This window comes from Leptinotarsa decemlineata, unplaced genomic scaffold (genome assembly GCF_025532065.1).
Source record: "Leptinotarsa decemlineata unplaced genomic scaffold, Ldec_3_MD MMD2_tig00078422_RagTag_RagTag, whole genome shotgun sequence".
In the NCBI taxonomy this organism is placed as follows: Eukaryota; Metazoa; Arthropoda; class Insecta; order Coleoptera; family Chrysomelidae; genus Leptinotarsa; species Leptinotarsa decemlineata.
This window is the reverse complement of record NW_027412747.1, coordinates 18,233,841-18,251,530: the sequence shown is the minus strand read 5'-3', so window position 1 is coordinate 18,251,530 and position 17,690 is coordinate 18,233,841. Positions and strand designations below refer to the sequence as shown.

Here is a 17,690-nt window from a genome sequence, read left to right as displayed (position 1 = left end):
CATTTAAAAAACTGTAAAGAATTTCCGTGGCAAAGTTAGTTTAAAACGCCTTGTTAACTTGTTTGCCTATTACAACATTAGTTGTCAGTATTTCAGTTCATGTATAAAGTTCGTTAACTTCAAGTCTAACAAATGGTTAGAACAGTTATACAAATGATTGGTTACCCATATAAAACCCGAACACAAGAGGAAGTAGCTCGCGTATTTTATTGAGAAATTTCCTAATTTATCGCCCATATCTCAAGAAACAATAAGCAAAATAGAGAAGCAGTTTCGCGAACTTGGTCATGTGGGGCAGATAAAAAAAGCAGCTGCCAATGCAGTGAGTGATGAATTCAAATTAGATGCGATGCTTGAGTTTGAGGAAAACTCACATACATCGAGTAGACAGGAATCCACTACATTCAATGTTAGCCATACATCGATAGTAAACATATTATAATAAATAATATGCATCCCTATAAAGTGATACCTACTCAGGAGCTCATGGAAGACTTATTTTTGTGAGCAAATGATGGACATGTTGGATAACAATATCATCCAATTAGAAGACGTTGTGTTTTCGCTACTGGTCAACGGAAAATCCTCACTGAATGAGAAAAAAACACACGCAATACCCTCAAAAGGTTAATGTTTGGGCAGAGATTGTAGAAAGCCATATCATTGGTCCCTCTTCTATTAAGGGCAACTTGAATGGCGATAATTATTTGGCACTACTTCAGAATGATGTCATTCCAAGTTCAGCAAATTTAAATCCTGATCCAGGAAACCCTCAAGTTCCAGTGAATACGATATGATTTCAGCAGGATGGAGCACCTCCACATTACCAAGTTATTGTGCGGCATTACGTCGTTACATTTCCCAATCGGTGGATAGGGAGGCGAGGATCGATTGAATGGCCAGCGCGATCACCTGATCTTTCATCATTAGATTTATTTTTATGGGGATATGTAAAGAGCAATGTGTACAAAACTAAACCTTCAGATTTGAATGACTTTAAAGAAAGAAAAACGCTTGCGATTAGCTCGGTCACGCCTGATATGTTAAATAATATTAGAAGACCGTGTTATTTGAGTTTAGGATGTTGCCAAGACGTTCCCGGTGAACATTTTGAACATCTACTTCGTTAACATCCATAGTTCTCTTTCGTATTCTACATTTCATTTTATCTTAATTGTTGCAATAAACTTGAAAGCGATTACATTTTTGAATGTGATTCAAAGAGAGTTGAAGGTAGGGGTGGAATTTTTACGTTGAAGAATGTCTAATTATAATTTACATTTGACATGTTGCGGAATTCTTTTTAACATGTACAGTAACCGAAATAATTAATTTATTCCATTTGGCTTTTACACACTGTATATGAAACTGAATTTGAAATACGGTGTCTGCTTCTCCTATCAAGTTTCTCAATAAAAACGATTGAAGCAGTATCCGGATTCTACTTTACTTTGGTTGGAAATTAGAGCTCAGAGTGAGAAATTTTAATCAACTTATTAAGACTCGTCAGCAATAACTATAAGCAACTGTTGAGCTCGTGTTTTCATAATTAATAATACCTAGTCCATTTTCGAATCACACAAAACGGATAATTCCAATGGAGTGCTTACTTTTTAGACAACAAAAAACAAAAATGGCTCGAAAAATTATCTTATTCAAGTTTTCCCCAACAAAATGTTTCATATATTAATTACCTGTAATCATAGACAAATGCTTATGCTGCGTTTTTATTTTTTTTTTATTTATTATTTCTGATCCAATTCCTCCTGAATTGTTTTCAAATCAATTATGAAGATGAAAGATTTATTTTATTTATTTATTTATTTGTATCCAAACAGACCAAAGGTCTAATTACATGGATAATGAATATAAAATAATCTTCACATTTCAATAATTATAAATCATGAGAGACAGTTGTGTACCTACTCAAAAACTTTGAGGTTGAATAGCAATGAACTATATATACTCTGTTATTGAATATAGAATATAGAATATCAATAGAAAATCATATTCGTGCACAGATGAAAAAACTAAATATAATAAATTTGTATGCGTATCAAACAGATGTAGTCAAAAAAAAATCTAATATTGCTCTACGAAATACTTTCTGAGGTAGAGTCCAATCAGAAATGATAGGATTCCTGGTGCATTTATCCTGTTGTTTATTACATTATACAAAAAATACATCATGGTGAGGGATCTCCTAGTTTCTATCTCCTATAGTCCGTTCATAATTTGTCGATAGCACAAAATGAGGGCCCAAGTCATAAAACGGTCGTAAAACTCGTAAAATCATAGGCGGAGGTTCCTGAGGTGTTTATTCATTGAATATAAAGCTTCAGTTTATATTCGAAACTTGCCTTGAAAGGGTGAAGTTGTTACGAACGAAAATAATTTTTGGTTTAGTACATTTTTTAATCGCATTTAATTTACGGCTCGTTGGTGTTTCGGCGTCTACGGCAGTAATTAACGTCTCTAATATTTATTTTGCGAATTTTGTGCAGTGCGTGAGTAACTTTTTTTCATATTCCTACAAACATATACGTACCTATCGTTCCTGCTTGTTTTGTTTGATTGCTTGCGATGGCTTCGTCAACATCATCAACATCATCAAGTTTTACACCGGTACTGTTGCGTACAGTCAGAAAGTCTGTCTATTCACCAAGAGAGAAGACTATTGTTTTGAACGTTCACGATGCTCTGGTTTCTCAGAATCCCACAAACACTGTTCAGAACATAATCAAGAGTTGTGCCAACATGACGGGCGTAGGGGAGTCAACAATATATAGGTTCCTATCAGAAAGAAAAAAAAAAGTTATAGCTAACCCAAATACTAACGAATACTTAAAGGGGGGGAGAAAACCTATTGAAATTGATGAATTTGCCAAAAATGGTATTCGAAGGAAAATTCACGTTAGAGACGACCCGGATTTGCCTCATGTCGGACGAACCAAATTGTGGCAAGTTTTAAAAGAATTAAATTTCCGGTGGGAGAAATCAGTCCGAAAATCACTTTTGATTGACCGGGAAGAGATAATATGTTGGAGAAGAAAGTATCTAAGATCTATACGAAAATTTCGGGCTGAAGGAAGGCCAATTTACTATCAGGACGAAACGTGGGTAAACGCAGGTCATACTCTCACAAAAATTTGGACAGATAAAAATATATCAAGCTCCAGGCAAGCCTTTATGGAAGGTTGGTCTACTGGTATTTCCCCACCCTCTGGTAAAGGCAGTAGATTAATAGTTTCTCACATTGGCAGTGAAAAAGGATTTGCTAAGCATGGTTTGTTGGAATTTGAATCCAAAAGCACAAAAGACTATCACGAGGAGATGACAGCTGATGTTTTCGAAGAGTATTTTGAGCAGATGATTGAACATATACCACCAAACTCAATTATAGTATTAGATAATGCACCTTATCATTCACGACTAGTTGAAAGACTTCCAACGACTGCGTGGAAGAAACAGGATATCATTGACTGGCTGCGGAATAAGTCCCTGCCTTACGAAGATGGAATGGTTAGAGCAGAACTTTTAAAAATTGCCCGGCAACACAAATCTAAGTTCAAGAAATACGTAGTTGACAAAATGGCGGAAAGACGAAACATCACAGTCCTTAGACTTCCACCCTACCACTGCGAATTAAATCCAATTGAACTCATTTGGGCACAAATGAAAAGCTATGTGGCTAGAAAAAATACGTCATATAAAATACAAGCTGTACGTGAATTGTTATATGAGTCTTTACAACATATTACAGAACAAAATTGGCGAGATGCAGTAAGACATGCAATAGAAGAAGAACAAAAAATGTGGGATCTTGACAATATAATTGATGCGACTGTAGAGACACAACCGCTAATTATTAACCTGCAAGACGACTCGGATTCCGAAGATGATCCTGTTTATTTTGAATTTGAATAGTTTTGTAAGTAATCGTAGTTTATATCATTTAAAAATAGGTATTAATTAAATAAATGTATCTTTTACAAATTGCAAGTAACTTATTATTTTTGAATAAAATAAAGAAATTTTTTTAAAATAAAAATACAGTTTACAGTACCTACAGTTTAAGAATATTAATATGTTCATTTATTTAAAGTAACTAATGTTTTAATCATATACTCTACGACACTGGTCACTCATTTCCACTCAAAATACCTACATAATCGGATTAAAAGTTTTATAGCTGTATTGTATTTCTTCAGATACAAGGTGGGTTAGTCGAAAACATCTTAAACTGCCAGTTTTAGTTTGGTTTTTGTTATTATATCATATTAGCTGTCCTCTCTGTATTTCAGTTCTCTAATGAGGGTCAAACTTGCAGTGAGCTATCAACAAATTATGAACGGACTATAGATAATTTCATAGTCAGCTCTAATACGGTACTGTTTATAATATAGATACCTGAGCAATTTATTTTGTATTTTCTCCACTGCATTGATTGTGGACCGATATTTACCTGACCATATTATACTTGCAAATTCCAATTTAGGTCTTACAAGTGAGTAGTATAATAATTTTATAGTATTGTTATTCGTAAAGTCCCGAGTTTGTCTAATAATGAATCCTAACATTCGATTTGACGATTTGACAATATTTTGAATATGTTTGGCAAACGATAAAGTACTGTTGTAAGTTACCCCAAGATCTCTAACCTCAGAACTTCTGTGGAGGACTTCCTCATCCATCATATAATCAAAATTAACAGGATCCTTCAAACAAGTTATTGTGATGATGCTGCATTTGTTAATATTAAATTTCAATTTATTTGTGATGCTCCACTCATAAATACTGTCGATGTCCCTTTTCAGATTAACACAATCCCTAACTGTTTGAATCTGTTTATATATTTTCAGATCATCGGCAAAAAGCAAACATTCAGAAAATTTCAAAATGGAAGGGAGATCATTTATGAATAGAACAAATAATAGTGGTCCAAGGTTAGACCCTTGAGGAACACCAGAGCTAGCATGAAATTTACCTTTTTGATGATGGAGATCATCCAATAATAAATTTAACCATTTCTTTTCTAACCGAAATAGGTTTAAGATCTCTAAACATTGGTGGTTGTTATGCGCTTTCTTTTCAGAAACTAGAACAACTGCAGAAGTTCTAACGTTGCCGCAGGATGATGCCAATAGATAGTATTTTTATTTATTTTAGTAATCAGTTGGTCCTTCATTAAATATGTTGTCAATACTAGTGACGTCATTACAAAAACCGCATAAGCTGTATTGACGTTCATTGACATATTCAAATTGTGTCTAATTTGGAAGATAATATTTGCTGATAGAGTTTCTGACATCGTGTGATACCTGCTCATTGTGTCAGACACTCGGGCGTCCTGAATAAACGCATATCAAGGCAAAAAGACAGACTTCATTTGGTGGAACAAGACTTCTAATATAATTTTCTTATTCGTCAGTGGGCTATGCTTAAAAACTTTAGAAAACCTTCTAACATAATATTGTAAACCGATGTGATTGCTCTTCAATTCAAGAGCAGGGCCGACGTATTTTCATGAATTGATTGGGAGTGATTATTCAAATTATAGTTTTCATACTCTTTAAATTTTGCATTTTCAGTAACACAATAATAAACTTATCCGTTATATACGAACCGCATGGTATATAACGTTTCAATGATACCATCAATTTTTCCCTGCGATCAAAACAATAATTTATAACCCTTTTAAACAACTACGTTTGTTTTAAATACATAAACCAATAATCAAAATTCAGGAATTTTTTTATTTCATACAAACTATGTTAGATCTTCAATTCTGAAGTGAAAAATAGATCGGTATATAAGTATAGTGTAGGCGCTGAAATAAATATTTTGAAAAGCTGATTCTGGAATTCATTAGCTGCTGATTATGTAAACCTACTTCAACTCGTGTAATTTGTATAAAGATTTGGTAAATGTAGTCCGTCTCCGTTAACTAGCTGTCACACCCCTACGAACGACAATCCTCAGAAGTCGAAACTTGTGCGAGCCAAGGACCAGCGAGGTCTTACCTTTTAACGTGTGATTCCTAACACGGAGCACATCGAACCGCCCAGCTACCGACCGATCCACTAGCATTTTCCGACCTAGCCCGGGAAGTACGTATTTACTGAGACACCCTGTATATTCCTGCATATTTCAATAGCCCTTAAAATTACCTTTCCAAAAATGTAGCACACTTGATGTATTGCTAGAGTCATCTTTGAAATACAGAGCTTTTAGGTTATTTCATGTTGACTTTGAAATGCACATTTTGGACGATTCGGCGACAAAACAGAATGCAAGTCTTTACCGGTAGCTGTCATTTTGATTTAAGCAGCAGAGACGCTTTTCAATTAGTGGTTTTTGTTCAATTTCCGAACACATTCGCAATGAAGTACGAAAATTACGAAAAATTGGATATGATAGTTTGTTTTATACAAACCGGGGAAAATGCAGAAGCAGCAAGCAATTTGTATCACGAGAGGTATTCAGAAAGAAGACAACCTTTCAGAGACATTTTCGCAAGAATTATGTTTCTGGTAGTACCTATCTTCTGTTCGAATTTAAATATTTAACTGAAAAAAGGTTGATTGGGTAACAGAATCAATTAAAAAAAAACAATTGTTTTCTTGCCGACGTCACTATTTTGAAACAGGATGGCTGACGGTTTTTAAAATAGTGATATTATCAACACGAAAAAACTACTTTCCGAGCCCTGAAAAAGAATTCAATTAAATTCGAAACGTTAACAAGAAAACAATTGTTTTTTAAGAAAAAATTGATCCTGTTACCCAACCAATCTTTTTTCAGAAAAATTATTGGATTACTAAGTAAACTAGTTACCGAAAAAGAAATATATAAATGGTGTAACCAAAACGATTTTGCGACTTTGTTTTATATTTCAGATAGGCTAGGATTAAGCTGATTTGAGGTAGATTCATGTAAGAAATTATCTGATATAAAAGATTTTGATTTAAATTCAAAATAAAAACAAAAATCAAGATACGTAAAACATATTTATTCATAAAATAAAACCTTTTTTAAATGTAAACGTCATATATTTAATAATTTTGTGCTTGTGTTAAAAAAATAAGATTTTTTCTTTCTTTTATTTCGTTAAAATTATAGTTTCTTGATTTTCTATTAATGAACAGGCCCAACATATTTCGGCATTGTATTCACAGAGGTGCCAAACTCACACCAATATTTGGAAGCGATTCTTGTTCCATCTATTAACATGTGCAGAAAGTTGGGTCAATCTCATTCCCCGCATCGAGAGATTCTGACAAAACGAAAGCGATTCGGTGAAAACACTAGGATTTCTATCCACCTTCAATGAACTGAAACTTCAGTAAGTATAGCTTCGACCTAATTACCTCTTAAATTTTCTGATTGATTCGGTCGTTACCCTTCAGACAGGGTATTTTTCCAGATGTTTGGAAGGTTGCTAATATAATTCCAATTCCGAAAAAGAATGCACCTACCACGTTCAGTGACCTACGCCCTATCAACATTCTGCCACCATTCTCTAAAATATTCGAGAAAAGTGTTTCCCGTCAAATAAGAGCTTTTCTTGAAGAAAATCGAATACTCCCGTAAGAGCAATCTGGGTTCCGCAAAAAACACGGAACACAGACTGCCCTCTTGAAAGTTATCGACGATCTTATGAGATTCAGAGATCAATCAAAAGTCACCATGTTAGTACTGCTTGATCAAAGTAAAGCTTTCGATTTAGTTAACTTCGAGTTACTCATCGGAAAGCTCAAGTTCATAGGATTCGATGACATTTCTCTTAAATGGATGACCAGCTATCTCACAGGACGATCACAGGGGGTCAAACTGTATGCTTACTAATGGTCATCCCTAAAAGGAACAATCCCAGGAGTACTGCAGGGAAGTATTTAAGGACCCTTGATGTTTTCAGTGTTTATTTTTGATTACCCCACTTTCTTATCACATTGTCAAGTACATCTATACGCAGATGATATACAGTTATATTTGTCTTCTCATAACACCGATACAGAAAGTTACGTGGCCAATATAAACACAGATTTGCACAAAACATTCCTGTACTCGGAAAATCATGGACTGAAAATTATTCCAAATAGTCCAGTCATTATAGTAAGTTCACCTCGGAATTCGAGATACCCAGCTGTAAGTCTGTAAATACTTGTATATTGACACCCTTAAAGTTGTCTCAAAACCTACATATGGTAGGGTGTAAGCAACTATTAAATTTCAAGGTCAAAGGTCACAAAAATCGGTTTTTTGCGCTTTTTTTGGAAATATCTCATTTCCTATGGGTTTTTTGCTATTTGTATTTATTATCAATATTGTAGAATACAAAATTCTCTATTTTGTTTAAAAAAAATTTTTATACGGTGAACCGTTTTCGAGATAGAGGGCGGAGAGCACGCGGTCACAGCATCACTTCAGGTCAACCGGTGCCTCCGGTCGAAAACGCGCCATATATTGTTGATGAACTATCGATAAATCAATGATTATAAATATTTGTCAATTTTTATTAACTATTATATTATATTTTATCATTTTTTTCCTAACTTATCCACTTTTTATTCAGTATTAATTTATTTAACAACACTTACCTGCCCATGTAATTGCAGAATTGTTAATGAAAATATAGGAATTATATTTGAATTTTAACCTAATTAATATTTATAACCTCTTACATGATGAAAAAAAAACAAATAAATTATGAATTATTCTTTTTACCAAAAAATATCATTGAATACATTTATTTTTATTGAAAGTAAAGAAATGGAATAAAGGGTACAAAAACTACAATTCATAATTTTAATCATCTTCTTCCTCTTCGTCATCGTCTTCTGGCTGCTGGTAAACTTCAAACTGGTCTTCATTATCGTCTTCAACGACATTTGTCTCAAGTTCTTCCATGATTTCGGGGTCAAGGTTCCATCTTCGTTAATGTCGCTCTGATATGGTAGAGCATTGAGACAAGCTTGCCCATTACATTGGCCACAAGCTAAAGAGCATTGCAAGCCCGCTTTCCTGCATCCGCATCGCGAACCACAACCACTCTTGCAGTTGCAGAAAATTGTATTTAGCAAATCTTCTGGAGCAGGTGGTAAAATTGTCTTGATAGGCTCCAGAAAATCGTTTCGCATTGCCCAACCCCATACCTGGGGTTCCAAATCATGTCCTAACCAAGTTTGAACTTGATAATATACACGGTTGAAATGTTGATGAGCAGCTGCACTTGTTGGTGGAATATTTGAAAGCTGCACAGGTTTATTAAGTTTTGTAGACTTGACGTAATGCATATAACAAAGATGATCGAGACTTTTCACAGATTTCGGAGCATTGTAGACTGCCAATAAGGTTTGAGTTCCACTCTCTAATAATCTCTGGGCCGAACAATTTTCTTCCTCAAATGCTGCAGCTAGTTCATCCAAATTTGTCAGTTTCTCAAAAACTTTTAAAAATGATTTTTTTCCCTTTTTAAAAAGCGCAGAAGTTGTGTCACAGCCACTTAATGCGTGCAGAAATAAAATATGTTTTTTAGAATGAGGATAATTATCAAAACTTTTAGTCGAGTATATCTCCGTTTTTACATTACCTTTCCCAACTTTTTTAAAGAAAATTTCTTGTTCGTAAGACAGTGTACGCCCAATTAAAATGACAAGTAAATCAATATCTTGTCCTATTATAACTGCAGTTGTTTTAGACTTTGATTCTTGATTGATTGTTGTTAAATAAATTAATACTGAATAAAAAGTGGATAAGTTAGGAAAAAAAATGATAAAATATAATATAATAGTTAATAAAAATTGACAAATATTTATAATCATTGATTTATCGATAGTTCATCAACTATAATATGGCGCGTTTTCGACCGGAGGCACCGGTTGACCTGAAGTGATGCTGTGACCGCGCGCTCTCCGCCCTCTATCTCGAAAACGGTTCACCGTATAAAAATTTTTTTTAAACAAAATTTGTAAGTTGTGGTTTATTTTCAAAAATATATTTTTGAAAATAAAGTTTGTGGTTTATGAAATTACTACGCATCTTCATCAAGTAACGGCCGAATCAATCACGATTCTTATCAAATCTGAGAGATAGGCAAATAATAATCAGTAAATAGCGAGCGACTGTAAAAAGGTATAATTTTTACACTTTACCAGAAGTGAATTTTTAGGCTCGATCCACACTATGGATGCCGTTCTCGGTCCGATCTCGCTCCGGTCTCGGTCCGTTCCCGGTCCGGTAAAGTATTCTCAAACAAGAAAGAATCAGAATATTCTCACTATATCGTATCGCTCTGGTTCCGATTCGGCATCGCGTCGGTACCGGTTGGTTGAAAAAAATATTTGACTGGAGCGAGATCGCACCTGTCATGACTTGTACCGACAGTATGAGTACGTTTTTATAATGAACGATTTTTTCGACTCTTACTACCTTTTATCTTCATGTATTTTCAAGGAAAAGTTATACTATCAGATAAAAATTTCAAAGATTATCATTATTATGGAAACTTTTGTTTGAAGGTGGTTGACAAACGCCGTGAAGGAACTTGGCTTGAAATCTTTTAATTTTAATTTCTTGTTTTTTTTTTATTTTTTTTTATTTCAATAAACCGCATCAACCCTTTGGGTCATTAGCGGTGGAGTTGATAAATAACATTTATAACTTCCTAATTAAATCTAAAGTGTGTAAAAATGGAATGATTTTGTTACTATTACTATTTCTTGTTAATTGTTCAATTTTCAATTGTTTCAGGGATTTCAAATCATTTTATATCATATTAGAAAATGGAAGTCGGAACTAATGAGAAAAACACAAATTTCTCATTCAGATTATATCAGGTAGCCGATAAAATATCTTACAAAATATTGTGAGTCAGTAGGTACCTACCACAGGAAAGATGTAAATAATGATGCTTTGCAATGAAAGAAATTCTACCTGTTAAACCTAACAACAGTGCTTAGAGATGTATATATAACTGAGGGATGATAGCTTATATACGGTCAATTTGGATAATTTCTAGACATTTAATCACTTCTTTATCAAAGATGAAGAAATCCCTTTAGAGTTCCAGGTACTTTTTTTGTTAAATTCTTCACTGGGCTGAGATTACAGGGTGGAATAGTTAGATTTGAAATTATGTTTAGAGAATTCAGGTTGCCTTCCATTAATATTTTTGATGATGATATAACCCTTACTTACTTTTTAGAAAATAATAAAATTGTACTGTAAAATCAAGATTATTCCCTCATCACAACGAAATTGCCACTGAATGAATTATTTACAAGATGTTTATTATTATTATCGTGGAAAACCGCTCCTGAAGAGTCAGAGCCAATGCAAGTAAAGTTTTTTATTCTATGTCAAAATATCCATCGGTATCAATAAACTTACATGAAAATATAAATAATATAATAAAATGAGGTATTAAGTATATTGTTTTGTCTCTCACCTTTTAACTAAAATCATGGTTTCTAAGAAGAATAGACAAAAAATTATAGATATATACTTGGATCCAATGAATTCATGATGTTGGAATTTTTAAGAGCCTACAGGCAATAATAAACATTTTCGGATGATATTGTTCAATATTTTTCAATTCGTATTGCAGGAATTAATTGACCGAAGTTGGTGTGGAGCAAAAAGTCTTTGAGATGCGCGTGAAATGAAACATTTTTTTCTGTGTTGATCGTGAAAGTAGCCTTTGAAACTTCTTTCTCACTCCATCAAATGTTGGGTTACCTCAAAGACAAAATGTTGGAAAATTACAAGTCGAGGATACGTGAAATAATCTGTGAGGACTGACAAAAAATACATTGGTCAGACCAAGCGAGCTATTAAAACTCGTTTTAGAGAACACCTAGTACTTGGTGAGCAGCCATAGAATAAATAAAATTTCAAAATGGCTGTAATGTTTAAATTACATTGAACACTATAGAACCTGTTTTTGTTTTTAGTTGATGTTACTTCTATATAGTTGTTTCTGTTACATTGTCCTCATTATAAACTTGCTATGTTTCTTGTTGAAGTTACATTTTCTTTCACAGAAAGGAAACATTGATTTATTTTGATTATACTATTGACATTTATGAATTGTGGATAAAAATTCAGTCATGTATCATAACTCAGATATTTCTCGTCGTTTCTTTGCGGAAAAAAATCATCAGACTCGTCTTTTCTTTTCGGAAAAATATCATCAGAGTCAGGTCAAACTATTCCCAATTCCCGGTCAAGGATGTCTCAAAAACTAGAGACTTAATTTATAACTCAAAAGACCACTCCGAATAGTTCTTGACAATTTGCAGGTAGATGTGAATGCCCATTGCCCTTGCATTTCTTCAAGTGTCTCTTAGGTTATTGAAAACTAATTTCAAATTGAAAGAGGTATATTTTTAGGGGAGATTATTTTTTTGGAACATAAAAATTAGGGCAAAGTTTTCATAGTAAGCCACAAAATAAAGGAATGTCAAATGAATAAATAATCATTTGATCCATACGAATTTGTGTGGAAAACATCATTAATAGAAAAAAAATCGGTGCCGGAAATTTGATGAGGTTTCTCAGAATAGAAACGTCGAGAAAATCAGGCGTCTTGATACATGGCCGAATTTGTGGTAATGAGTAATTGGATTTCAAACAGTTGATAACTTTCACCAAAAATAAAAATGGTCTGTATGTAGGTACATATGCAGGTACCTACCTTATTTTCCGAAACATTTACTTTATTTGCAATAATAGAAATGGATTTTAACGCTACCGCAACATTAGACACTGCCCTTTGGTATTCATAAACAAATAATAAAATGTAAACAAACCCTCACCAAAGGGTAGTAAACTTAAAGTATCTAAATTTCAATATTAAGTTCATTGCTCTTGAATAATCGATAAAACGAAAATGCTAAAAAATGGTAAAAATGTGTAGCTAATTTAGAAAAAATATAGGTAATTGAAAACAAACTTACCATTCATGGTGGTGCGCGGCATTTTGAATTCTCCTAAAAAACCAAATTGTTATGAAACCCGAAGGTAAAGAGAACTATAAATACATACAATTATACTACATAAAATAATTGCAATATGGATATAATTTAGAAATCAGTTAAAAATCGCAATTGAGCGCTTGGCATCAAATGATTAGCATCCGGTACCCCTTTCATTAAATATCTACTTCATCAGGTTTCGGTTTGGAAACGCAATATCAAAATTGACTCAAAATATCAGACACGATGTCGGTATATTTTTGCAAACTACATTCAAGCTAATTGCACAAAAGAAAATTCCATTATCAGCAAACACGTTTTTTCTATTTGGGGTTGGCGATTTTTCACGCTGATTAATGTGAAAATAAATATCCGTAAATCGAATACTCACTTGATTAATGAACACAACTATTAGTCAATTTCACTACAAACACTCACTGTTATAAGAATCGCGTGCCATAAAAATGTAACTTTACATAAGAAATGTGGCCGAACACTTCTGCTGCCATAATATTATCAACATCTAAATGACTAATAACCATGCGCTCCAATCAGCCAAATATCGGATTTAGTCGCTTTTCACCGGTGACATCAAGTTGTACCGATACCATCTATTGTTGAAAAGAGCAAGTAACCAATTTATTACTTCTATTCTGTTAGTGTTTCCTAGATGTCGCTTCATGAAGTGACAGGTTAGTAGAGGGGAGCACAGTACATCGTAAAACATAAACTATGGTCAAGGTTATACTAAACATACGTTCCATAATATGATTGACTGGGGTTAACCAACCCAGGGTTACGATATTGGTAATCTTGAACATACCCACACTCAGAAACTTTCAATTTTGATTCTTAAATCAGTTATTTATTTTGTGCAGTATGTGATAGACCCCAGAAGTGTTTATCATGATTTATAGTTCTTAGATTCGCATTTTTTTTTCGGAGTAGTTCAATTTCCACACACAATCTACGAGAATTATTTACAAATATGACTGAAAAGTACATTATATAGTATAAAATATAATAGAATGAAAGCAGTTACGTGTTGCTTTGTTAACAAATACAAGGAATATATCATGTCCTAATTACCGATTATAATCATTCACATGGAAAGGATAGCCAAATTGCTTAATTCTGACACTACACAAAACGCTACCTGTAATGACGTCACTTATCACTTATGGTAGTCTCGCAAGATCAAACCACTCAATGCACTTGAATGAAGGTATTTCGTTTATTTCCGTTATAAATATTTTTTCAAATTATTGTTGAAATTTTTATTTTGATCATACTCAAAGGGCGGTGAGGTTGTGAGGGTATGGGTTTTAGATAACTACATTCAACTAGATTTTATGTAGGATTAATGAAATGACAGTTTTGTGCAGACAAAAAATAGTCGACTATTATAATAACATTCTATTTTCGGGTATTTTCTGAAGTAACAACTTATTTCGGCTGCTCCTTGCCAAAACACAGTATGTGAAAATTGATAATTTGTTAAACATGTAAGAAAAATGAGTAGATACTGTATTTTGATTGATTATATCTTGGGAACCAATGAATGATGAATATACGGCTCTGAAATTGCCTTCAAATGTGTAGACAACCCAGTAGCTGTGTTATGGTCTGGAGCAGATGATTTACATGCAAGTCCTTTTAGTTTCTTGTCCTTTATAGACATCAGCTTCATTAATATAATTCGTGATCAGACCAGGCAGACCAACATTTCCGACTATTCTCACAGTGAAAAAAACCATGGTCACCGAACACCACCTTTTCTTTTCGATTTCACAACTTCTGCAAGAATTCATAAAGTACAAAAAGCTTACATCAGACTAATATTCAGCCTGAATTACAGAGACCATGTGATCCCTTCAATAAATCAAATTGGTTAAAAATGCAATACAGGAGAATTGCATTCCGCTCGTTTCATTCACAAACTGATACAAAGACTACAACCCACTTACTTGGTGAAAAATCAACGTTCCAAATCATAACAGCACAATATATGAACAATCCTTCAGTGAATCTTCGAAAAATGTATCACTACCGTTATTCAGAAGAAAACTTGAAATTGAATTGCTCAGTCAACAGTGATCTGAACCTAAACATTTGTATTTCATTTTACTATTTTCCTGAAATTAATTTATATTATGGCAAGCCAATGTAATGTTTATTTTTTCAAATGTGGTTGGGAGGAAGAATAGTGCTTTGCTAAACAGCGCCACGTAAAATGAAGACCATTTATTATTATGTTCACTGCCTCAATCAGAAAAATTTACAATGGGGACTGGGTACCCCTCAATAGAAAAGCAGTTGAAATATAACAGAATGAGAATAATTTCAATAACAAAAAATCTACACAAGAAAAAAAACAATTGGGGCATAATAAAGCAGCCTGTTGCTGGTCAGCAACAGCAGTCATCCTGTTCCTATCTACGAAATCTTCACTATATAAGCCCTCAATAAATCCAACAAACAAAGGCTGTTAATGATGATATATTTGAAAATTCTTCGTTTCATATTTTTTAAGATTACAGGAAAACCTCATCAATCTCTTCAAATACGTAATTAGCCACTAGCAAAAAGCAAAAATCTTTTTATTAAAAATAAACTATTTACATGCCTATGTTTCATAGGTACCTCTACCTTAAAGGTAGAGTAGCAAAGTAACTCCAGACAGACGCGCCCTCGCCGAGAGGAGGCGGTGGGGAACGCCCCCCGCGATGTTGGCGGGTTGATGCTCACCCAGAAACATAGACTTTATTAAAACGACTAGGTAATGTGCCCCCCGCCGCCAAGGCTTACGCACATCATTAAATGGTTTTGATATTCAGGTCATTCTAATGAAAACATAGCTGTCGATGTATTGGTTAGCTGGACTCCTGGAAAAAGTTCATGAATAAACCAGGACAGAATGTCTACAGGAAGATTTCTATGCCAGTTTTTTCATGAACTTACAAACGGTCATTTACATGTCGTTCATGGAAAATATTGAGTGCTTCATAAATCAACGAGGTTTATTATGATAAACCCTAACTGCCGTTTCGGAAGGAACCACTTGAAGCAAGTCTTCGGATCAAATCCGTAATCGGCTCGACTTTCGCTCGTAAACGCTCCAATGAAATGTATCGATCATTGTCAGTCACGATACGAAGCACCTTATTCTGCATCGTCTCGATCTCCGCAATGGAGTCCTCTTAAGGCTACAGAACACAGGACAAGCGTATAAGATAGCTGGCCTGATAATTTGCTTATATATCAGGAGCTTGTTGTCCACACTCAGTTTGGAATTTCGTGCAATGAGAGGGTAGTTTCGGTTTAATCGCCGCTCCCGCTCTCTGAATTGCCAGACTCAAGTGCTCATGAAAATTAAAACGTTTGTCCAGGATAACCCCCTGATACTTTGCACTTTTCGGTTCTTCCACACACTTTCCTTGAATCGTCAATTTCCTGAAGATCTTCACGTCGGTGAATTTCTTCGTGAAATTGACAAGTTCAGTATTTGACGGATTTAGCCTTATCTTATTCCTCTCCATGTACGGTACAACTAACCGATCCAGGTGAATCTGTATTTGGCGTGTTGCCACCTCACTAGAGTAAGAATGGGCATATATGGCAGTATCATCTGCATATATGCCTACATTCGTTTTTGCGAACATTGGAAAGTCTTATGTATACAGAGAGTATAGGTGTGGGGATAAACAGGACCCCTGCGGAACACCTGCTTCCATTGAAAAATCCGTAGAGATAGCTTGGTGTATTCTTACCCTAAATTTCCGGTTGACCAGGTAAGAATCCGAGATTCTTATCATATATAAAGGCATGTGTAGCCACTAGCGGAATACCGCAAGGATCTAATCTTGGCTCCTTCTTGTTTATATCATTTATTAACGATCTGTGCAACTCGTTAACCTGCAATAGATTAATGTTTGCTGATTATTTGAAACTTTACACATCTATAAACACTTCAGATGACTGCACCATTCTGCAAAAACAGATTGATTCATTACAAGTTTGGTTGGTGTTTGAAGAACCACCTCTATTTGAATATATCCAAATGCAGAATTGTGACATTCAGCCGAAAATTCAATACACTGCAATTTCCTTACCACATTGATAACATTATATTGGATAAAACAGATAATATCTGGAATTTAGGTGTCTATTTTGAACATCTGACTTTCAATTATCACATTAATTACATTATAAACTCAGCTTGCTGCATTTACGTTTTTATTATAAGGAACTGTAAGAATTTCCATAATATATTAACGCTAACCTTTCTGTATTTCAGTTTGGTGAGGCCAAAATTAGAATATGAATCCATAAAATTGAATCCCATACACAATCAATATACATCTGCAATTGAGTACAAAAAAAATTCTGAAATTCTTCAAGTTTCAGAATCATTGGAATGTAACCCCCAAGATATTGTAATTACTCTGATTTCTGGTTTAGAGAAACGAAGGAATTCAGGCATCTGTTTTATTTTTACATAAGTTATTAAATGACAAAATAGACTGTTCTGCACTACTAGCAGATATTGAAATATTTGTTTCAAGACTAGCGTCTACGCAGAATAAAATATTTTTCAGCAAAAGGGCACAAACGAACTTGATGTTGAAGTCACCAATCAAATTTATGTGTCGTAATACAAACAAGCTATCTAATATCGATATTTTTTGTTGCAGCTTTGTTGCAGTGAGTATA

The 17,690-nt window shown here is 34.1% G+C and overlaps 1 protein-coding gene across 1 annotated transcript in view; it reads right to left on the bottom strand.

The window, feature by feature from the left end:
- Positions 1 to 13,535, bottom strand: part of LOC111510585 (influenza virus NS1A-binding protein homolog) — an 89,418-nt gene extending 75,883 nt beyond the window's left edge. Inside the window, exons 1-2 of the mRNA XM_074186140.1 lie at positions 13,369 to 13,535; positions 12,960 to 12,992 (exon numbers count right to left, since the gene is read on the bottom strand). Coding sequence (XP_074042241.1) covers positions 12,960 to 12,981 — 22 coding nt within the window. The 5' untranslated portion in view covers positions 12,982 to 12,992; positions 13,369 to 13,535. The remainder of the gene's footprint in view (positions 1 to 12,959; positions 12,993 to 13,368) is intronic.
- Between the last annotated feature and the right edge of the window lie 4,155 nt (positions 13,536 to 17,690).